The following is a 23,507-nucleotide window of genomic DNA, read 5'->3' as shown; positions in this document are numbered from 1 at the left end:
ATGTATTTAAATATTAAAATCTGTGTATGTAACTTTTCATTTTATAGCTTAATTAAATCTTATGACTAATGAATGTTGTTTCATAAATAATTAGTATTTTATGTTTTTATGAAACATTTAATATACCCAAGGGCATTTGAATAGGTCTTAGGGTGTTTAGAGTATGTTAGGATTAATCAGAGAAGATCTTCATGTGTTGCTAAGAAATCAGACCATGCAATTGATCTCATATAAGAGGTTTCATTGGGGGGGGGGGGTGAAAGGCCATCTCAGAGTACAGACGAGAGAGAGAGAGAGAGAGAGAGAGAGAGAGAGAGAGAGAGAGAGAGAGAGAATAAGAGAAAGAGGATCATGAGGGAGGGACTTTTAAATGATGCATGTGTGCAATAGGAAAAAATGCCCAACTTGCCACTCATAACAACCACAGCTGGTGGGGGATGGCCTATGCCAAGTCCCTGGAGGGCAGGCTGGTAGAGCACCTGATATATAGCACCTGATATATAGCATTAGACCTTTACAAGACTTAGATTTGTAAATCCGCATGTGAATTTTAATTGGGCAAGCCAAAAAAAAAATGATTTTAGCACATAACAATTTTAGCATAAAACAAAAATTAACTTTTTAAGAAGGAGAACTGAAGTGTTCTCAGTTTTTTTTTAAATAGTTTGGCATAAGCAATGCATGAAAACAATTATCATAGACACAGAGGACACAATTACACAAAATCTAGGTGCACCCATTTTAGAAAAAAATGTAGCAGATTTATATATCTCAGTTTCTTTAAGGTGTTAAGTAAGAAAGTAAGAAAGTAAGAAAGGCTTAATAACACAAAAGACCAAAAGATGATCTCTCTCTCTCTCTCTCTCTCTCTCTCTCTCTCTCTCTCTCTCTCTCTCTCTCCCTCTCCCTCTCCCCCTCCCTCTCCCCCTCCCCCTCTCCCTCTCTCCCCTCCACCTCTATAGCTGAGTGGAATGTAGTTTTCTGCTGTGCCTCAGGCTGCTTTCTAGAAGGTAAAGAACAGGCACAGGTTTGTGGGTGATCGCGTTTATGTGGGTGATCGTCAGGTTTACGGGTGATTTTCAGGTTCCTGAGAAAAACAGTGAGCAGAGTCGTGACAGGTACAAGTGTCCACTCTGTTGGTGGCACAGGCAATGGCAAACAGGAAAACTCACTAACAAAGCTGGAAGAGGGATTTCAGCACAAATCCTTAGGAATGCTGGAGGAACACAGCCTCACCTGATTTCTGGCTTCAAGACAGAGGAATAATAAAGAATAGTTAAGGTGAGCTTGCAAGGTGGGAGTTAATGAAGGGATGGCAAAGGAAGATTGTAGAATTATTAGTTTTGATATAATTATTAGTTTTAATTTTAAATTAATTCTTATTTTAGTACCTCATTTTAACTTATTGGTAGTAGTATTTTCTAAAACTTGATATTATAAACTATCATTTTTATAAGTTTTTTTCAGATAATTTTACATTTAAACCAAACAGACTATTCGTGATTTTTAAAACTTTCATTGCCCAGTGCTTTGTTAAACTCACAGGTTAGACCAATTTGGAGGCAGTAAATGTTCCCCGTTAGAGGGAACAGGAAAACCAGGTTATCCTTTCCTATTTCTTACCCCTAAATGTTTGCAAGTTGGAAGTCAAGGACTAGCATACACAGCCAGCTGGGGCACTGGGGAATAGTTAGTCTCCTCCTGAAAGGGTCTTGTGATATCTAAAGAGATATGGCGACGGGGGTTGGGTGGTCAGGGAATACCACAAAAATCATGCCACACAACAGATATCATCCAAGAGATTTATTGGGGAGAGGGGGATGAAAAATGTCTGCCTCTGAGCAAGGATGGAGTGATAGGCTTAGTCGTGATGGTTAGCTTGCACATATGGCAATAGTGGTAATGGTGTTGCCAGGCCATTGATGCTGTCATTGAAGGTGAGGTGGGGGTGGGGCATGAGGGAGCACCTGGTTCTGGAATGTGGGGAAAGGGCTTTTTGGCAGTTCTCAGTATGCCCAACACCTCTCTTATGGAAACAGTCCTCTGCCCATCCCTCCCCCCAACCCCTTCCCGCTGCACATTTCCTCCTATCTCCATACCCTTTTACACTGTTTCTGAAAAGTCGTCTAAGCTTGCCAGGAGATGTGTGCCTTTGGTCAGGCTTATGCCATACTTTGGGGGTCAGCTTTCTCAGCATTCACCCTGAGACCTCCCTCTCCCACTGGTTCTCTGGAATTATTCTGCAAGGTCATAGAAATAATGAAGGTTCTGAAGACCCTGGGTCCCTCCTGTGTGAGCCTGGTGACCAATCCCTCCTGTGTCTTCCCGGGGCTAGCCAGGAACGTTCCTCTGACCCCGGAATGGGGTGGGGTTGTTGGGTTTCCGAGTTATGTGATGTTTCCTCCACCTCTTGAGGTCTAGGGGGGAACAAGTGTTTCTTGTCTTGCCTTGGTGGGCTTCTCATCAGGCTCTCATAAAATTCCTAAACTTGCCTAAGGATTGCCTAGGTCACTGCATAAAGTGAAGACTTAGGCTTTTGAGGAGGGGTGTCAGGAGACACAGCCAAATGCTAATAAATCAAAATATTTTGACCTGCGACAGTCCAATAGATGAATTCGTCTGCTTCCATCTTAGGCTTAAAAAGCAGTTTTATAGTAAAAACAAACTAGGTTTATTCCTGTTTATGATTAAAGGATTGGACTATGCCCCACCTCTAACTTTAAGCACAAATGGTTCTGTACTGCCTCTTCCAGAAATGGCATCTATGTCTTCGTTTCAAAAGGTTATTAAAACTATCTTGCCAACCCTATAGGTGGAACAACATGAACTAACCAGTACCCCGGAGCTCTTGACTCTAGCTGCATATGTATCAAAAGATGACCTAGTCAGTCGGCCATCACTTGAAAGAGAGGCCCATTGGACTTGCAAACTTTATATGCCCCAGTACAGGGGAACGCCAGGGCCAAAAAGTGGGAGTGGGTGGTTAGGGGGGTTGGGGGAAGGGCATGGGGAACTTTTGGGATAGCATTGGAAATGTAAATGAGGAAAATACCTAATTTAAAAAAATCTCACAGGAAAAAAAAAAAGAAAAATAGGAGAACCAATAGATTAAGAGATCAAAGAAAGAAAAAGATAGAGATCAAGAAGTACAACAATAAAAAGAGGAAACAGACATAATACAGAAATAATGATAATAAATGGACTTTTCCCCACTCCAAAAAAAAAAAAAAAACTATCTTGCAACCATGTCTTTGTTTCAAAAGATTATTAAAATGACCACCTTGCAATCCTGTCTTTGTTTCCAAATGTTGTTATGGCTGCCTGTTGCTATGACCACCTCGCTATGACCACCTTGCAATTCTGTCTTTGATTCAGAATGTCTTTATGACTAACTTGCTGTGCTCATGTTCTGCTCCTGTAACCCCACCTCTTTTGCCAGCCAAATCCCCCATTAGGAATTCCCTACCCCAGAGCTATAAAAACCTTGTCTTCCTCACATCCAATTCTGATCTCTTGAACCCTGCTTTTAGGGAGAGACAACCCATGCACATGAAGTTTTAAAAACTTGCTTTAATTAATTGCTTGCTTTAATATATTTGACCATAATGATTTGGTCAGTGGTCTTTCTCCTTGCATCTTTGGGACTAACACCATTTCTCCACATCACTGAAGTGTTAATCCATCTGTATTTGTAGACAGTTTCTTTCCAGGAATTCTTATTCACAGCATTTTTATTTGGGCTGGTACAAGGAAATTTGGGGAGGGGAGAAAAAAGGAAAGTGGGCATTGCAAAGAAGAGGGTCCACTTCCCTTGCTTTTTAATTGCATAGGATGAAAAATTGTAATATTTGGTATGGCAGGCAATGGGATATTGTAAATAATCAGAAGTCTGGATAACTGAATTATCAAAACTCTTGTGTAAGTTGACTTTCTCATAATGTCAAAATGCCTGACGAAAGAACTCAAGGGAGAAAGGGTTTGCTTTAACTCACGGTTTGAAGATACAGTCCCCAGTGGAGCAGAGGTCTTGGTGGTTGAAGGGCTTGCAGCCCAAGTAGAGGTGTGAGGTGTTTGGTCTCATTGTATTCATAGTGAGGAAGCAGAGAGGGGAAATGTGGAGCTGAGCTTACTTCCCTCCTCCTTCTCCTGCCCCATTTGTTCAATATGGGACCTCAGACCCGGCATCCTAGTGAACCTTTCTGGAGAAACCGTCACAGACAAACTGAAAGGCATGTCTTGTATATAATTTTAAATTTAGTCAAGATGACAGTGAAGATTTATTGTCACGGATTTAGTCTGTGGTCTGCATGGACCACTAAGTTTCAAAGCAATGAAAGCAAAGCTTAAGCCACTTGCTATGGCAGGGACACAGGATCAATTGTGACTTGCGGTTCAGAATCGTCTTCCTTGTCAGGAAGACATTGAGATACTATTTAACCCTCAGTGGTGTCAGAAGGAGACCACTTCTGACTCTACAAGTTTACAGAGTTCAAGCCTCTGCTGCAGAGAAACCTATTAGATCATTAACAAAATCATCCTTCTTCTGGAATCAGACTGAGTTAATCTGGTGCTAGACAGTGCAGAGAATTGACTCAGGTGGCTGACTTCTGGCCTTCACATGCACGTGCATATACATGTGCACCCTCACACACATGTGCACCTGCCCACATGCACCCTACACACAAATATCCATACACACCCGATCATAGCCCGAAAATATCCTTTAATGATAGAGCCAGAAAAAAAATGACAGGAGATGACATGTCAGAAAGAATTTAATTGAGGTGTTCGATGTAGTGACAGACAAGAGTGTGTGGGTAGCCACAGTGGTGGATAGGAAAATGAGAACAATCTTACCTGTTGTATATTTGAGTTGGGAAGTTTGAGTGTGAATTTTTGGACTTGCGTTATTTCTAGTGTGTCTTTATTAATATTGATGGCACAATAGTTTTGTTCTTAAGGGCTTGAAAACAAAATAAAAGTTTTATAAACCTTTACATCTGGTTTCTAAGCCAGAATTCCTGTGAGGAGCTTGCAATCATGTGGCCACTCAGATCTTGAGGAGCAAGAAAAGATAAGGAAAAGATGCAGACACACTGTGATATAAGACAAAACAGAAAACTGGCCCTGGATACTTTGTGTTATTGCATATATTGTGTGTTCGTTAGCTTGCAATAATGAAAGCTCCTTCTATGCTTGTCACTAATGTTCCTCTCAGAATAGCTCTGGAAGGACAAACATACACATTATATTAATGCTCAGTGTGATGATATGGCTCAGTAAGTATTCTGTGGTAATTATTTTCCTTTGTCAGTAATGTTTATTTCTAGCTCAAATTAATTTATGTACTAGTGAACTATTATAGGTATGTGCACGCCTGTGTTTAGGGTCTCTTTCCGTCAAATCCTTCCAAAGGAATGCTGTTTTGTTTCTAAGTCTGAGCCCAGTGCAATGCAGCTTCTATTCAGCTTCTATCCCAGGTTAGTTTTGTAACTGTGGAAAGTAGAAGTCCCTGGAATTGGAAGAGGAAGAACAATAGGCTGAGCTGTTGCTGCTGCAAACCCTTACCACCACCACCACCCCTCTTATTTTCTGATCTATCATTAGTCCAGATAATGGACCATGAAGCGTATCTTCTCCTTCAAACTTGAGTCTTCACATTTAAGAATCCTTAGCTGAGGCCTTTCTCCCTGTGTCTATTCTTTGTGGGCTGTGTGTGTGTGTGTGTGTGTGTGTGTGTTAGCATAAGAGCTGGAGACCGCATGGGAAGGTTTCTTAGAGCTGGCATTCTATGATCTTACTTTAAAGCAAGGAAATCAGGCTCAGGTGAGACCCCGGCCTCCTGGGTAGTAGAAGAGCTCTTTGCAGTCCGCTAATCTAACTGTTGCTCCAGCCTAAGGAAGCCACTAAATTCAGGAAGTTAAAGTTCACAGGTGGTGGAGCTAGAATTTGAGCTTGTTCAACTTCTCTCAGTTTTCTTTCCAATCTACCTCTGGAGCCGCTTAGGGGTTGCCTTGCAGTTGTTTGGGAAGGATTGTTTTTATATACCAAGATTCCTTTTCCATTAAAAGCCCAAAATTTACCCAAAGCAACTTGATTGATGGTTTCTACAAAACAAGTGAACACAGGCAATTCATACCAAGCCAGAAATGAGGATGCCATGCCTTTTAAATTTATTTAAAATATTTTTAATATTTGATATCTTAACTATTCATGAGTCTCTAACACGAATTTTTAACATATGAATTACATTGGACTTAGAATACAGTTCTCTTCTGTTTTATGTAGCAATAAATGATTAAGACCTCCCAAATCGATTAAGACCTCCCAAATCATCAGGCTGTAGTGCATGTTCCTTGCTACCTGCCCCAATGTTCTGAGTTCTTGAATGGAAGACACACACACACACAGCCTTATATTTAATATGTCCTAATCAGCTTAATGACTGGGCCACTCCCAAACCTCTATGTTGTTAACACCTCTCCTCCGATACTCCTGCGTCACTACTTACTAAAATCTCTATTTTATTTTTGTTTTTTTTATTATTTTTTTGGGGGGGGGGGGGTTTCGAGACAGGGTTTCTTCTCTGTATAGCCCTGGCTGTATAGCCTGGTCTATTTTATTTTTGTTACCCAGACCCAATCAGGGGTGGGAGACCTTGGGGCTGCTCTTTCGTAGCTCTTACATGATTGGTATTCTGTCTTTTTTTGTTTTGTTTTGTTTTGTTTGTTTTTTTTTGTTGTTGTTTGTTTTTCGAGACAGGGTTTCTCTGGGTAGCCCTGGCCGTCCTGGAACTCACTTTGTAGACCAGGCCGGCCTCGAACTCAGAAATCCGCCTGCCTCTGCCTCCTGAGTGCTGGGATTAAAGGCTTGCGCCACCACCGCCCGGCGGCATTCTGTCTTCGGTAGCCTCTCAAGCCTGGGTCTTTTCCTTTTTCGGCTTGTTCCTTCCTCGGTCCCCTTGTCTGTGAATCCTAAAGTCTGGCCCCTGTCTCCCTGCCCAGCCATTAGCTGCCAGCAACTTTAGCTAGAATTTGGAAAATATGTGCATACTAATATGTACCAAGGCAGCAGATGCAGAAGAATAGAGTTTAGCTAAGGTTATGGATCTTCAAAACACATCTTCTGGGGTTCATCCATGTGGGTGAAGACTGGACGATTGCATCTGAATGCAGCTTGTTCTTATAATTCCCTTTTCATTGCCCTATGGTGACTAACTGGGCCATTTTTTTTTTTTTTTTTGGGTTTTTTGAGACAGGGTTTCTCTGTGTAGCCCTGGCTGTCCTGGCACTCACTTTGTAGACCAGGTTGGCCTCGAACTCAGAAATCCGCCTGCCTCTGCCTCCCGAGTGCTGGGATTAAAGGCGTGCGCCACCACGCCCGGCTTAACTGGGCCATTTGAGTTCCTGAATTTACACATTCAGTGATATCCTCCTTGAATCTCCTGTGATTTAGTCTTTTTTCCCCTCCAACTGACATGTCACTTGTCAAGCTGACACAGGATGAAAGAAATGAGAGTCACCCCGCTCATTTGTCTCTTGATTTTAAACTCGGTACGTGTGTGTTGAGGGAAGAGAAAGAAGAGCAGGTAGATGTTATCTGAAGTATTTGGAACAAGATAATATGAAAATCTTAATATTTTATGAGTCTTAGCAATCAAAGTCGTTGTTAAATTAGACCTCCAAAGAGTGGATGATTTTCACACAGACAGCTTTAGGCAAGATTTCAAAGAATCTATGACATTGCTTGTTTCTTTTCTTCATTTCAGTTATTTATAACTAACCTATGATTTATTTCTGGAGTTTTCCATGCAATATTTTGAGACTGAGATTCATGTAGGTCACGGAAACTTTAGCACACAAGGTAGGGGATCCAGGGCTGCTGGACACACATAAAATCCTTGGATTAATGAGATTAATGAGAGGCCTTCCTAGCCAGAGGATGCATTTAGTTGCCAGGGGAACCAACAAACCTTGTAATTCAAGGCATTCATTCCTAGGGAGGGGAACGGATTGATCAACCAATAGTCAATAATGTAGTCAATCATGTCTGTATAATGAAGCTTAAAAACAAAAGGCTTAGGTTCCAACACTTCCAGAGAAGTGAACAAATTGGGTTTTTGGAAAGCAGTATGCCACAGGGCCAGGAAGTTCTGTACCCTTCTCTCATTCACGGGACTGTGATATCAAGTCCCTGGCTATTCATCCCGGTGCTCTAGAATACCCTTAATGTTTGCTTCAGTTTTGCAATCTGTTTCAGCAAACTAATTGAACCCAAAGAGAGGAGCATAGGAGCCCTGACTTAGAGAAGTTCAGCTGGCGACTCAGGCCACTACCTGGGCTTATGATTGGCACCCAAAGTAGAGCAATTTCATGAGACGCTGTCTACATTTAACCTGGGGGACCTGATTTCTTAATAATGCCCATGTCCTTGTGTTTACATATTTACACAGCTCAGAATATAAGGAAATCAGGGTCAGAAGCTTCATAAATGAACTCTTAAGGCTAGGGAGGTGGCCCAGAAGATAAGTGCATTTATTGCTTTTCCGGAGGACCCGAGTTCAATTCTCAGCACCCACATGGGGCAGCTCACCACAGCCTGTAACTCTGGCTCTAGCTCTTGGAGATCTGCTGCTCTCTTCTGGCCTCTACAGATAACTTCACTGTGTGTGCAACCCTCCCGTCAGCCACCTCCCCCCCCCCCCCCCATGTGCAGAGCAGATACGCACACATAATTAAAAATAAAAATATAATTCTTTTAAAATATACTCTTGATTTGATAGATTTAAGAGTGTCGTTTCTTAGAAGTAACTAGAATAATCAAAAGCATTAGCCAACATCAGTGCTCCAAAACGTGGCACCTGTCAGAGTAAAAGTGACTTTGTTAGATGTGAGGATACACATCTATAGTCTCAGCAGCAAGGCAGGAAGATGGCAGGGTTGAAGCTAGCTGGGATATACAGATAGACCTTGTCTAAAAACAAAGTAAAAGCTATTTCTTCCCATTAAAATGATAAAAACTGCACAAACAGAGATGACCTTATTAATTTTTTTTTTTCGAGACAGGGTTTCTCTGTGTAGTCCTGGCTGTCCTGGAACTCACTCTGTAGACCAGGCTGGCCTCGAACTCAGAAATCCACCTGCCTCTGCCTCCCAAGTGCTAGGATTAAAGGCGTGCGCCACCATGCCCGGCTGACATTATTAAAATTTATCTTTTAAAAGATTTGTTTATTTAGTGTGTGTGTGTGTGTGTGTGTGTGTGTGTGTGTGTGTGTGCGTGCGTGCACGCGCGCGTGTGCTCGCATGCGCATGCACAGTGTCTGAAGAAATGAGATGAAGTCATATCCCTCAAAATTGGAGTTACAGGTAGTTGAGAGGCACTCCTCATGGGTGCTGAGAAGAGAACCTGGGTCCTCTGCAAGAGCAGCAAATGTTCTTAACCACTGAACCATCTCTCCAGCCCCCAAAATTTATTTTATAAGAAAAATGCAAATATAACATGAACGATAAAATACGTTTAGAGTCTCTCCTGTGGGTAAAGTATAAGATGACCTGTGAAAAGTGTTACAGGAACGTACAAAAGAAAATGAGTGTGGGTGAGGACTGCGGATGTGGCTGAGCGTTAGTGCACTTACTGAGCATGCGTGACAACTGCACTTACTGAGCATGCGCGACACCTGGACTTATTGTTCAGCAGTATAGAAGGAAAGGGGTGTGTGTGTGTGTGAGAAAACAGAGGCAAGAAGGGCAAGAGGTCTGACAATGATGAATCTTTTCTTTTCCATGGTAGTCTTTGATGATATGTCGTTATACTAGAGCGAACTGAGGAAGAAATGAAAACAAAATCCTCCATGTGAAGAATATTATTTCTTATACTTTTTAATGTATGCTTCCTATTCATTACCTTTTGGATTCTGTACGTCTAAACTTCTAGGTTTGAGAGGGATGGTCTAAGCAGCTTTTCCTTGCCTTTGAAATTTGCATCCTGCAGTACTTGTCCATTAAATTATGTGCTAGAGAACTGAAAACATTTCCCCTCTCTTCCCCGTTTTTCTTAGGAATTGTCTTAGGAGTCGTGGTTCGAGGACACAGCGAGCTCTCAAATCTGGATAAATTCTACTTTGCTTTTCCTGGGGAAATTCTGATGAGGATGCTGAAGCTGGTCATTTTGCCGCTGATCGTATCCAGCATGATCACAGGTACCTGGTGTTCTCTGATTATTTCAGGAGTGTGTGAGGACCAGGGTTGCTCTTTACTAATTATGGAAAAAATTAAAATGCATTGAATGCATCATATAAGCATGCGTGCACACACACATGCACAGAGCCCTCATTTGCAATGCACATTTCCTTGACTTGAAATGTGGTGGGATTCTCAAAGTGTCATTGCTGCAGTGTGTCGCTGTCTCTCCGGCACTGTTGACCACAGCCCAAACCTACATTTGTCCGACATGTGATGCCTTGTGTGCAAGATGCTGTTTTTAAATGTATTATGAATAAAACTCTATCTAGGGCACAGAAGGGGGAAAATGCATATTTGGCCATGGAAATGTCAGCTTGTGTCCTCCAGGAAAATTCGGTTGTCAATTTTGATCACCTTTTCAGTAGCTGGCTCCTTTGGTTCCCAGCTCCTGCCCTCCTGCTCACTAACCTCTGTGCAGCTACCCTGAGGGTGCCTCTCCTTCTGGCTCCTTACCCACTTCCACTCCTCCACAGAACTCAACATTAGCTACAGACATGCCCTGCAAACCTGCCACGGTGTCAGCTGCCAAGAGCTATGGGCAAGGTTTCACTGGGGTTTGCAACCCACTCTAGAAGACCAGTACTTTAAAATCTGCACTTACACAGTACAGTTAGATTTGGATTTTTTTTTTTTTTTTTTTTTTTTTTTTTGCCTTCAAACATTATATTGCAGAGTTCCTTCAAACAGCAACAAACATTCTTATGTGGATATTAAACTTGTTGTTTAATGCCAAGTATGTGGAGTTGGTATGCAGCTGTGTGCTTTCTGGGCTTTTTTTACACGGATTTAATTCTGGCACTTGGTAAAATGTGGCATGATGATGTTTCTCACTAGTGTTATGGGCTTGAAAGGGGAAGGTTTTATGTAACTATCCAATTAGGAGTCTTGACATGTCCTCCTTCCAGAACCCTCTTCTACACTGCTATGGCAAAGGCTCAGTCTGTTGAGTCCTGATATTAGAGGTGGGGATAGGGGTGTCAGGATTTGCTGTCTTCATCATTTTCTGAAAAGCTGTCACGTTTGCCTATTCTCAAGAGCCAAAATCCAGTCAGACCAGAGCCCCCGGGACCATTCTTCTTAAGTGGTCTTGGTATTCTTGGTTTATTAGAAACCTATAGAGAACATCTAATTACTTTTATTTATGAGTTTAATTATGTTTAAAATTACCATTTTCTTTTAAGCCTAATAGCCTGAGGGGTGGGAGAACTGAAGAACTATCATTTGTCTCATATAATGCTTGCTTATTCAAATTATTGAAAGCATTTAAAGTTTGGCAGAGTTCTTATAAATATCCATATTTCCAGCATTAAAAAAATCAAAGCTGCAAACACTGGGCTTCTGTTTCCCCACATCGTGTCCTGGAGCAAGAGACAGCTATTCAATTTAGCTGGCATGAATGCATTTGAGGACACCAAAGCCACCAACATTCTGCCTGGTCCCTGTAAGCACTGCACATAGAACTTAGAATTTTCTCCCTATCAAATATTGTTCTCTTTTAGACAATATAAAGCCTTGGGCTTCTCTCTCAGCAAACATATTCACATTTCTCTCTCTCTCTCTCTCTCTCTCTCTCTCTCTCTCTGTGTGTGTGTGTGTGTGTGTGTGTGTGTTTGTGTGTGTGTAGAGACAGAGAGAGAGAGAGAGAGAAAATACTTTGCATGCATCTATAAAAGCTTATAAGCCATGCGATGTATGACATAGTTTGATTCTTTTGGTTTATGGGGAAAATTAAAAAAATCAGGAGCTGAAAAGATGGCTCAGCAGTTAAGAGCACTGGCTGCTCTTCCAAAGGTCCTGAGTTCAATTCCCAGCAACCACATGGTGGCTCACAACCATCTGTAATGAGATCAGAAGAAGCCCTCTTCTGGTGTGTCTGAAGACAGTAATCGTGTACTCATATACATAAAAAAATAAATAAATCTTAAAAATCTAATCCAGAATAAACAGCAGATCCAAAGTTCATATAGTAAGCCAAGGTTTAGAAGACAGGTAAAATATATGTATGAATATACTACTTCTAGAATAGTGTTTGGACAGTATCATTCTTGGCAGTAAATAACTCATCAGTTATATGAAGTCTGGAAATTTTTGTGTGTAGGTTGGCCTTGCAAATTATGTAGGGAAATAATTTATAGCTCTTGGATTCCATCAGTAACCCCGCTCTGTCTCAACTGTATTCCATAGCTCTGGCCTGTATCTATCCACTTTGCCTTCACCAACAGCCAGGAGCAAACACACTATTCAATCTTTTGATGTGAAACAATGATGTGTCAAAGATTTGAGGGACAGGAGCAAAAGCAGGCCTGAGAGTCCATGCCACGCTTGTGTTTCTAATTGTCAAGTCAGTGGGGAGAGTGTTTGCAGGAAGGCGGGGGAAGCAGACCCATTCTTCTCCTTACCATATCAACTTAGAGACACTCTGGGTGGCAGCAGGGAACATGTTCTGACATTTCCATCTGGTAGTTCTTGACAGACTATATTCATAGAGACCTGTGTCAGACTCAGGTATAAGACATTTATAATGATGATAACAGTGTGAATACATGTTACACATACAAAGTAGCATGCTGCAACTGTTAAAGGCCTGTTGGATACATATGTGAATGCTGTGAGAATGTTCCCAGTTTGACACAGAACAGAAGAATGAAACAAATCATGCAACACAAAAGACATTGTTACAGCCCTGACTCCATTACATTGTGTTTGCCCACAACTCAAAGATTAACAGTCTTTCCAGGAGAATAGAAATAAAACTCCGACCCATTGTGCTCTCTTCAGGGTTTTTTGAGGGGAATGTGTAGTGTTTTTGAGATGTTTCTTTGTCTTGCTTTGTATTTTCTGTTGTTTAAGAAGGAACCAGAGCTTGGACGGGCTCTTCTCTGTGTGCTTTAGGCTTTGCCTCTGCTGTTCCCTGCTTCCTTTCCTGCCCCAGGTCTTTTCCCTGACAGAGCAATGTTACTTTTACCCTGGCATGCCAGTCCTTCTTATACAAGCACTGTATGCATCCTAAGGCAATACCCTAAACCATCCCTGGTGGAGGAACACACACACACACACACACACACACACACACACACACACACACACAGAGGGAGGGGTGGACAGGGAAACAGGAGGTAGTGTCAGGGCAGCTGGGAGTTTGGAGTGGGCTTAAACCAGTTCTCTGGGAATATTGGAACCCATTGGAACATGGAAGAATCGCTAAGACTCAAACCCCAGGCTAATAGAGTGAGCCTCCTGCAGGAAAAACAACAGCCAAACCAAACCAAACTAAAATGTAATCTGCCATCAAAGTATCCGAGGAATGAAAATGCATATTTTATAGCTGCTTTTCTTTTCTTCTTTCTTTCTTTCTTTCTTTCTTTCTTTCTTTCTTTCTTCCTTTCTTTTTGACATCAAGCATCCTTCTTGGTGATGTGTGGTTAGGAAAGCATACTTAATAGGGAAGTTTGAATTTAGACTTGATATTAAATTGTAGTCAAGAGGTGACGATGATACACAGGTATGTACACAAAATGCCCTTATCTTCTAAATGTATATGGAACTATGTAGAGATGAACTGACATATTATCTCAAATTTGCCTTAGAATGGAAGAGGGAGCCATGGTATAGTGACTGAATTTTTCAAGACTGGGGGGCAGAGAAAGTAGAAAGTTTCACCATGATTTAACATCCTGAAGGAAGAGTACCTTCCTGCCATGGTGAAAATGTGTGCTTATGCCCTTTGAAAGTTTCAGTTTGTAAGCCAAATTCTATCAAACCAGCAGAAAAATTGGGGGAGAAACGAACCTGCCGGAGAACTTGTGGCTCTGGGAAAACTCAGGAGCAGGTCCACACGACTCACAGTTTTTATCTGGGTTGCGTCTCTTCAATACATTAAGTCTGATGGCTGGAGCCTCCCCCCACAAGCACAAGAAAATATCAGCTTTTTCCATCCCACTCTGAGATTCCAAGGCACAGCTGCCTGGATGTTCCTAGCTGCCACCCAGGTTGTAGCTGTGCTCCATTAGGCTCAGCTGTGCCCCCTGCTGGCTGCTATGGCTGCCACCACACACTGATCCTAATAAAGCTCCCCCTTCACTCCTCCATCCAATCACGGGGCTCAACAGTTCTCCATAGCTTGGATAAGGGCAGAGTGTTGCCAAGGACCAGTATCCAGCCACTCCCAAAAAGGGCTTTTTAGTGTCTGTGCTCCTCAATGGGGCTCCCCACTTCTTGGCCAGCCTGCCTCCAAGATAGTGAAACTGCTGCCTCCATGTGAGAGCGTTCCAACATGGCACACCTCAGCCTAACACACAACTCCTGATTCAAAGAAGGAAAGACTTCATCACCTCACAGACTTCCTGTCCTGGGAAGTGTGTCCTCTTCCTGTAATCTGTGTCACTGGAGACCATCCACCTTAGAGAAGGCCTCCTTTGTCACCTTGAAGGGTTGGTCACTGTGAGCCCCGTCAAAGTACTTAACATGAGTACCTTCTGGGTTGTTGGATATCCAGCCAGTGGATCCTGGAGAATGTTCAGCCCAGTGTGGATTGGATTGATGTTGGCTTCTGTGATTGTTTCTTCCTCCAGATCAGGGAGAAGATCCTTTCCTGCAAATGCCAGCTGCACACAAGAGTATACATACATGGCAAGCCAGGAAACATCCCCAGCAAATGGCTCAAGGCACTCCCAAGTTCATGCCAAGCCAAGAAAACAGTCTTCTCCCCGCCCCTCCCTCCCTTTCCTCCCCCAGGCCACCGTGTGTGAATTCCAGGACTGAGTTCATTTCCTGAGCAAGACCTATCACCAAACACTAGACATCAATACAAGCTGCCTGCCCTTCATTTGTCAAAGAACAGCAGTGCCAGAATAGCACTGGCTGAGAGATGGGGTGTGAATCTGTTGTGAGATTCTCCAGGTTACATTGACTTGGACCTCAGAGAATTTCAAAAATATTGCCACATATTATAAAGTGATCATTACTCTAACTTCTACATTAGGACTGCACAATGTTTCTGGTTTGGCCCACACCATGAGAAGAAACCTCTCCTTTCCCATTACTCTTTAACCAGGAAAAAAAAAAAAAAAAGAAGAAGGCCTATATGACCCTATATGGCCTTACGACAGGTGTAGAAACTCAAGCCTGTAACCCCAGCACGTGGGAGGAGAGGCAGGAGGATCAGAAATTTAAGGCCAGCCTTGGCCACATAGTAACATCTTAATTTGGAAGCTAATTTGGGCTACATAAGACCCTGTATAAAGAAAGAACTGCTAATGTCTTGAAAAATGCTGTAATGTGGAAAGGATGGAAGAGAACACAGCAGACCAGGCTGAAGGATCTGAGGAACCCCACTGGCTACACTGACTCTTTGTAAACCTGATACATCAGGTTGTTTTGTCTGGAGAAGGCATCCTTTTTAATATACAAGCTTTGTTATTTAAAAAAAAAAAAACTTAAAAATGAAAAGGCATTTTTCACCCGCCAAAACTAACCAGACTCAAAGTCTACATTCTTATAAGACTTTCCATATTCATTTACTCATGGTCTGCTATATTCTAGAAACAATCTTATATCCAGTGGAAAGAATCATGCCAGGCACATCTCTCAGACAAGATTTGCTCAGTTTTAATCTCCAAAGGTGTATTATAACCTCAAGTGCATGAAACCTAACGAGAAAACAAACACACACTTGTAAGAGGGTGGATTCCAGCCATCCCTGTTCACGGAACCGAGGCCTCCCAGTAACCAGGTCTGGGTGTTCCCACGCTGACAAGAAGATTTGAAGGTGCGTGTGCCACTTAGTTGTACAACTTGGTATTCACTAGACGCCTCTGCTGGTAACCCCAGGTGGCTGAGAGCTTAAGTGAGAACATCAGATGGAAAGCAAACCTGTGAGCTTTCCCTGGAACTTCAGGAGTGTATTCCACTCAGCTTTTTAATGAAATCACTATTTCAAGATGATTTAGAGACTGAAAGTGTCCCGAGCTATTGTTCTCGCCAGCAAGAACACACACGACCAGATTCTTCTGCAGCAAAAGCTTTTATTGCTTCTTCAGGAGGGAAGACCCAGAACCCGGAAAATGGTGCTGCTTATATAGCCCTCAGTGTGGCGTGTCAGCACCTGATTTGTTGCTCGCCCATCACCTCATTACTACACCCCGAAATGGGCAGTGACTTGGCGTGAATTCACTCTTGCACCTGCGCACAAGGCTTGTTTACTAGTTGGGCACAGTGGAAGCCAGCGCCATCTTGTAATGGCGATTGCTCATGGCACGGCTCTCCACATGAAAGGAAGCCCTGTGTTGGAGAAGGCAAAGGTGTAGACCAACACACTAAAGTCCATGAATAACACCCAGAGCCGCTAGGCTCTCCCTGCATTTTAAATGTCCCCCTCTCCCTCTCCCACCCTTGGTTGGGAACTCGGCAATGAGCCTGGGCAGCTTTAAAAAGATGAGCTAAACCTCTCAGAGATCAAGGATGTAGCTTTGAAGAGAGGATTTATTCTATTAGTTTGAGTCCCATAGTGCTTTTCTCACAAGGAAAGGGGCATATCCTCTAAAAGCCATAGCCCTTCTGTAGGCATGCCACTTGTACAGTGACAGAATAGCAAGTGACAGATAAATGTCCCCACTTCAGTCTCTTCCTAAGACACTGAGCCCCAGAGTATCAAGCACAAGTAAGCAGGCCGTCTGTGCTAGGAGGATTCAGAGCTGTGTAAGTTTGACTATAAGAAACCCCTGCAAAGGAGAGTATAATACTGCAGAGAGTCTCTCCAATGTTCTAAAATTATGGACCAAGAAGACCACTGACTCATTCTGTTTTCAGCTGGCCAGGCCCTGTGCTACATCCACAATATATAAAGTTAAGGCCTAGCCTAATGAAAAAGAAGTTATCGAAGTGCTTTGTGGGAATAAGGCAGTATAAGAAGGAATCTTGAGGGAAGGCTAGGAATCAAGAGAGAAGAGAAGGGAATTCCATATGGAAGGGAATGAAAGAAGCAATAGTTACTCAGGATAGAAAGAAGTAAGTCTTCAACTAGAGTTCTAGAAGCATGGGGGAGGGAGGAGTATAGTGGGAAAATGCACACAAGACTCCCTATAATTCACTAAGGTCCCCGACAAGCCTGCAGAGTCAGGAAGAGAGTTCCATCAGTGACTTCCACATGCAGTAGTCTCTGCAAATGGACACTTGGAGCAAGCTCCTCGTGGGTTAGCAGGGGAGTCAGACGTGGGAGCCACACTGCCTGGCTTTCAACGTGGATTCTGCCATCCACTCTGAAACCTTAGATACATTGCTGATGCTCAGCTGTAAAAAAAAAAAAAAAAAAAAAAAAAACCACAGAAACAAAAACAAAAAACAACAAAACAAAACATATCCTGGTGCTTTTCATTAACTGTCAGAGGTTTCTAGAAGGTTCGTGAATTGGCCAGAAATTGCGGTGGTCAGTAATAGGATTCAGTTAACCACATGTGAAGACAGGAAGGCTGTCATTCAAGAAATGCAACCAATAGTAAGAGACTCTGTCCACAGCTTGGAACATTCACTAGCATAGAATGAGTTCTACTTAGAAGTCTTTGCTACCAACTGTATTGAGCTGCAGAGGGGGAAATACAATTGTGTTAATGAAACAAAAATATCTCACTGAGCTGTGTGCTAGCTGTTGCTGTAAAAGCATCTATGTGGATCCTGAGAGAGAACAGCTGAGTTCTTCAGATCCTCTGTACTGTGTTGAAGGCATTCATTCAGTGATAAGCCTTAAGAAGAGCTTGTGGGGTCTTCTGAATAGCTGGCCCCAACCACCGACACCATTATATTCTGTGATGCTGCAAAAACTTAGCACTAGTCTTGCTGAAGAATCATCTCCTATGTGTGTGCATGTGCACATTTGTGTATATAGAGAGTCCGCAGGTCAATATTAGGTGCCTTCCTCTATCATTTTACACAGGTGTTTTTGGAGACAGGATCCACAACTGAACTTGGAATTTCCCATTTCATCTAGACTGGCTGACCAGCAAGATCCCAGCGTCCTGCTATCTTCCCTACATCATTCTGGGTTATAGACCTGTACCATCACACACTTAGCTTTTCCTGTGAGTGCTAAGGATCCAAACTCCTGTCCTTTGGCTTGCATAGCAAGCCCTTTAGCCATTGAACCATCTCCCTGGCCCCACTTCCTGTTTCCTGATAGGCTTTGAGCCAGACAGCATGGGGGTACAGAGTAGCTCTTCTTTAATGCCATCTGAGGATGAGTTTATTTTGTTAACTTCACAGAGCAGTGTAGTTATGTTGCAACCCTTTCTAAGGGAGTTCTTTGTATGTGTGTTCTTAGGAAATATAGATGCCACAGGTGAAGCATATAGATGTTCTCTCTGCCTTTTCCTGTCCCAGAAGTATTCATCTTGATAGCTGAGATCTCCAATGCCCTAGATTAACAAAATGATGTGATTGTCCCCGGCTTTGTTTTCTCTAGAGAATAGAAAAATTGTTTCATCAGTTTAAAAATGGTAACATGTTTGTTTACTCCTTGTTGTAACCCTATGAAGTAGCAAAGTGGGCGGGGCTTATCTCCATCTGTAGAGCTCTCTCCAAACCGGAGCTTGGAACAAGATTAAACCATTTTCCCCAAGATCACATAAATCACTGGGCAGCACCTGGAACCGATGAATTCCATTCTAGAACATTCTGCTGCCCAGAAGGCTGGGGTAGACAACCACACTTTCTAAAACACGTACCAGTGTGTGTGTGTGTGTGTGTGTGTGTGTGTGTGTGTGAGAGAGAGAGAGAGAGAGAGAGAGAGAGAGAGAGAGAGAGAGAAACTTTATGGGGATTATAGCCTAGAGAAAAAGTCAAATGTTAGTGAGTCCATGTATTTTTATTTTTAAGTGATGCCATGCATGGACACCTGGAGATCAGAGAAGGACCCCAAGGAAAGTACTTAAAAACCAGATGAATAGTGGGGAGAAGCAGCAAGGGAGGAAGGGAATGAGTGGAAGCCTTGAGGAGTTTGGCCTGAGTTTTTAATAAAAGGCCAGGGGAGTGATGTACTCAGTCCAGCAGGCACACATGCAGGCTGGAGAGATGCCTGTGGGGTCTCACCTTCCAGGGCAAGGATTTACTATTTTATCTTCAATGCCACTGGGAGCTTATACTGGAGTGTGCCATTTTTGATGTTTTAAAGGATGTATCTTAATGATGTAGTGGAGGATGGAGGGAGGGGGGACAGATGTGAGTATACCTATGAAGTGTGTTATGTCACTCAGAGACACAAGTCACCGACCACTGATGCCACAGTTGTAGACACCAGCTCTATACAGGCCGTGCAAACCCACGTTGGTCGGTGTATTCCTCACTATCAACTTGAACTCCTTCAGTTGAATTCAGGCTTTTAAAGTGCTCTGTGTTGAGTAAATCGAGTTTGGGAGCAAAGCCCATGCTTACTTCAACTAGCCTTTCGGCTGGTGACGGAGCTAGACTCACCCACAGAGTGGGCTAACTCCTGTGTGACACTGACTTGTGTCCATGCAGAACCCTGAAGCATTAGCATATGCCTGGAGTTCATCTTGACACCTTGACTATATGGGACAGAGACTGTCATGAAAACTCCATTCTCAGGTGGGTGGCTGCTTCGTCAGAGACTCTGAGGAGTCACTTGTCTAGGATGTTTATTTTTAAAGCCTGCTATTGTTTAGCCCACCCTGCTTCCTTTGTAGTGTTGTTATAAAAAGTTCTGATGATTATTCCCCAATGGCTGGATGCCAACATCCCCAGCTCACTCCTCACAGCCTCCTCCTGAGAGGCAAATAAAGAAAATGCCTTTTTCCTAAAATAAAGAGCCAGCAGGTGACCTGAACTTCTAAGGACAACCTTGAGTTCTGTCCCTGTTTCCAGGCCACAGCCTCAAAACTGTCTCTGGCCATGAGGAGTGAGTGATCTAGGCTTGTCTTCTATCCCATTCTAGCATGTCTGTCCTGGCGTCCTTTGCCTAGTGACACCACCAGCTTTTATGAGGGCTCTGCTCCAGGGCGTCATGAAACATCTCATTATTAAGCAGTATGGAGACCCTTCTAACCTGCCACAGACCTATCTAGCCTGTTTAAACCATAGTAAATAAATGCCCTGGGAGTGGAAATTACCAAGAGGCTAAACATGATCTTTTGTGGGCTTTTTAAATTTTCATTGGCTGCTCTGGGAACTGAACCAGGACACTTTGTGTAGGACCTTTCTAAGGAGCTTGCCTGCTCACCTCTGCAGTGCTCACCCAGTGGACCTTGGAAACAAACTGTGGGTGCTGGGGATGACCTCCATATAACAGTGTGACTCTTCCTGTCACGTGGAAAGCTCAGAGTACAAGCATTCGCAGAGAACTTTATTCACTGCATTGCCAATCTAAGGAAGAAAAGGGGTCAGGATTTGAAATAGTAGGGAACCTGTATGCTAGAGAATGTAACTCCGTGATGGCACGGAGAAGAGGTTTCAAGGAGTTTCCTTAATGGAGTTGAGTCTGAAGTTTGTTCTCTTGACATGGCTAAATGCTCACTTAATGTTCAACAGTCTGGTAATGTGTAAAGATTGCACTGTGTTGTCGGTGTATGTGATGGCCATTGGTCACATATGGTTATTTGAATAGAGATTAATTTCAATTAAGTATAAAATTCTAATTCGATGCTTCTGTCACTTAGACACCTGTCGTGTACTCGATAGCCAGATGTAGCTTGAGGTTACTTCAGTGGATAATGTAAATGCAGATAATTTCAACAGCACAGGAAGGACCACTGTGCAATGCTGGTCTGGTATTTAAGAGCACATGGAAAGAGCTGATGTGTCATGATGCCTAAGAACATGGCCTTTGGGGTCAAACCGGAGCTGGGATCCCAGCTCACCACTTACTTAGCACATAGTGTGTTGGCATGCTGCTTAGCACATAGTATGCCGGCATGCTGCTCAGCACATCTGAGCCAAAGTTTTATCCTCTATAAAAACGGGTCAATAACGCCCACCTCACTGAGTTAAAATGGGAGATAAAGGATATCCATGATCAATGTGCGGTCATTGCTCAAGACTGTGTCTGTAGCCAGCACCGCCATCTTGTACACATATGAGGAATTTATATGATTCAGACAGACATTTCATAATCATTAAATTCTGTTTTTGTTTCCCTAATAGTTTTGAGGATATTGTTATTTTCCCTATGTCCCTTCTGTCTATATAGAATAGTCACCAAGTTCCCCCCAAAAGTTTTCCAAAAGCCTGAGTTTGGGTGCTGTGATTTCTTCTCTTTTTTATGTTACAATGGTAGAGAATAAACCATATAGAAACGTTGGATGGTTGACTTTTGGCTGAGGCCTATGACAGGAATGGGAACCAGAGTTCTTCTTCCAAAGGGAGCACAAGAGTGGCTGCACCTAGTCTGGATGTATCTGTCTTAAGATATTTCCACCATGAATTCCATGATTCAAAAGCCCTTTGTTGCCAGCAGAGTCCTGAAGTCCAAGCTGAGGCTCTGAACTCATGGTGGTGAGGCTCTGAACCCCTGGGAAGCTGAAACAGAGAAAAGGGGAGGAACCAGGGATGAGATGACCCCATCTGGGGGCATTGTAGGGAGGCGGTTCTGCAAAGACCACAGATGGCCAAGAAGGAAACCTGGTTCAACACAACTCAGTAGCTAATGTTGGTTCAAATTGTCTGTCCCAGAGTAGTGTATTTTAGGCATATTTAAGCATAGCACAATTTGGGAGATAAAAGTTTCCTGGCGATAATTAACTTAACCCCATATGCACAGCAAAGCTTGAGACTGGACTGTATTGAAACTCTTGTAAAGCACAAGTGATATTTTTAATAACAACAAAAGCATTCATGTTTGAATTGTGACCTTCGGCTATCTTAGGTATTTTGGTTGTTTTTTACTGTTGCAACTGCTGCTTTTTTGCCTTACAGTAAGTTCCCCTCAGCACACCGATCTCCATTTTTCTACCCAATAAGAGACTAGACTAGACTTCTAGGATGTGAGGGTTGTTGTCTTGCCCTAGAAGTGGGTAAACAGGCCCTTAACAACATCTTAGGTGGGTGCTGAAGAGACCAGAGACCTTCTCTTCAAATACTACCTTCCAGACGGGCAGTCCACAGATTAAAGAACAGTATTTAGTGCCTCCCCAGCCCAACTGTACCAGGCAGGTGAGCTGGCCCCACCCCCCATGGCTGCAGCACTCGGAAGAGTGAGCTCTGCATCATCTCACCTGGGCAGCATAGTAGAGCTGGCCCTGATGGTGTAGGCACTGGGGAGCAGGAGAATTGTCCCTGTCCCTCACCTGGACAAAACAGGAGAGCTGGCCCTGGTGAAGCCGGTTGCCGGACAGCCGGTGGGCTGACCAACTCAGCTTCCACCCGGGGCCAGATCCAGGGCTCTGAGTTCACCCACTCTAACATCTGTCCCATCTATGAACTGCTGAAGCACACAAAGGGTCCAGTCCTGAAGGTCCAAAGCTGCAGGATCTCCCTGACACAGGGCAACAACAGGATACGAGAGGAATCCTGGTGAGGATCCAGTATTGATGGTGTAGTAGAAGTCAGAGGCCTCAAATCAGACCAATGACTCAAGCAACGAACATTTGCAAGTAAAGTTGTGTGGGAAACAGGGTGTACTGTGGGACACACCTTGCTTCCATGGCAAGATGCTTTTTTGTTGTTGTTGGTTGGTTGGTTTGTGTCTTAGTCAGGATTTCTATTCCTGCACAAAACATGACCAAGGAGCAAGTTGGGGAGGAAAGGGTTTATTTAGCTTACACTTCCACATTGCTGTTCATCACCAAAGGAAGTCAGGACAGGAACTCACACAGGGTAGGAACTTGGAGGCAGGAGCTGATGCAGAGGACATGGAGGGATGCTGCTTACTGGCTTGCTTCCTCTGGCTTGCTCAGCTTGCTTTCTTATAGAACCCAGGACTACCAACCCAGGGATGGCACCACCCACAGTGGCCTCCCACCCTTGATCACTAATTGAGAAAATGCCCCACAGCTGGATCTCATGGAGGCATTTCCTCAAGGGAGGCTCCCTTCTCTGTAATAACTCTAGTTTGTGTCAAGTTAACACACAAAACCAGCCAATGCAGTTTGTTTTATTATTTTGTTTGTTTCTTTTGGGGGAAGGGTGCACAGGTGAAGGGCAGCTACCAAAGGGCAGGGGGGATGAATGGAATTGGGGTGCATGATGTGAAATTACAAAGAGTCAATAAAAGCTTTTTTTAAAGGAACAGTGGTTAGAGTGAGAAATTCTGTCATCCTAACAGCA

At 43.2% G+C, this 23,507-nt stretch overlaps 1 protein-coding gene across 1 annotated transcript in view; it reads left to right on the top strand.

Moving 5' to 3' along the window:
- Slc1a1 (solute carrier family 1 member 1) overlaps positions 1-23,507 on the top strand; it is a 79,214-nt gene that overhangs the window by 34,867 nt on the left and 20,840 nt on the right. The window contains exon 2 of the mRNA XM_021151606.3: positions 10,058-10,198. Within this exon, the coding sequence (XP_021007265.1) occupies positions 10,058-10,198 (141 nt within the window). The remainder of the gene's footprint in view (positions 1-10,057; positions 10,199-23,507) is intronic.

The sequence above is a fragment of the Mus caroli genome, unplaced genomic scaffold (assembly GCF_978045245.1).
Source record: "Mus caroli unplaced genomic scaffold, Mus_caroli_1 scaffold_20, whole genome shotgun sequence".
Classification (NCBI taxonomy): Eukaryota; Metazoa; Chordata; class Mammalia; order Rodentia; family Muridae; genus Mus; species Mus caroli.
The sequence above is the reverse complement of the archived record's forward strand: the minus strand, read 5'-3'. Positions and strand labels throughout refer to the sequence as shown.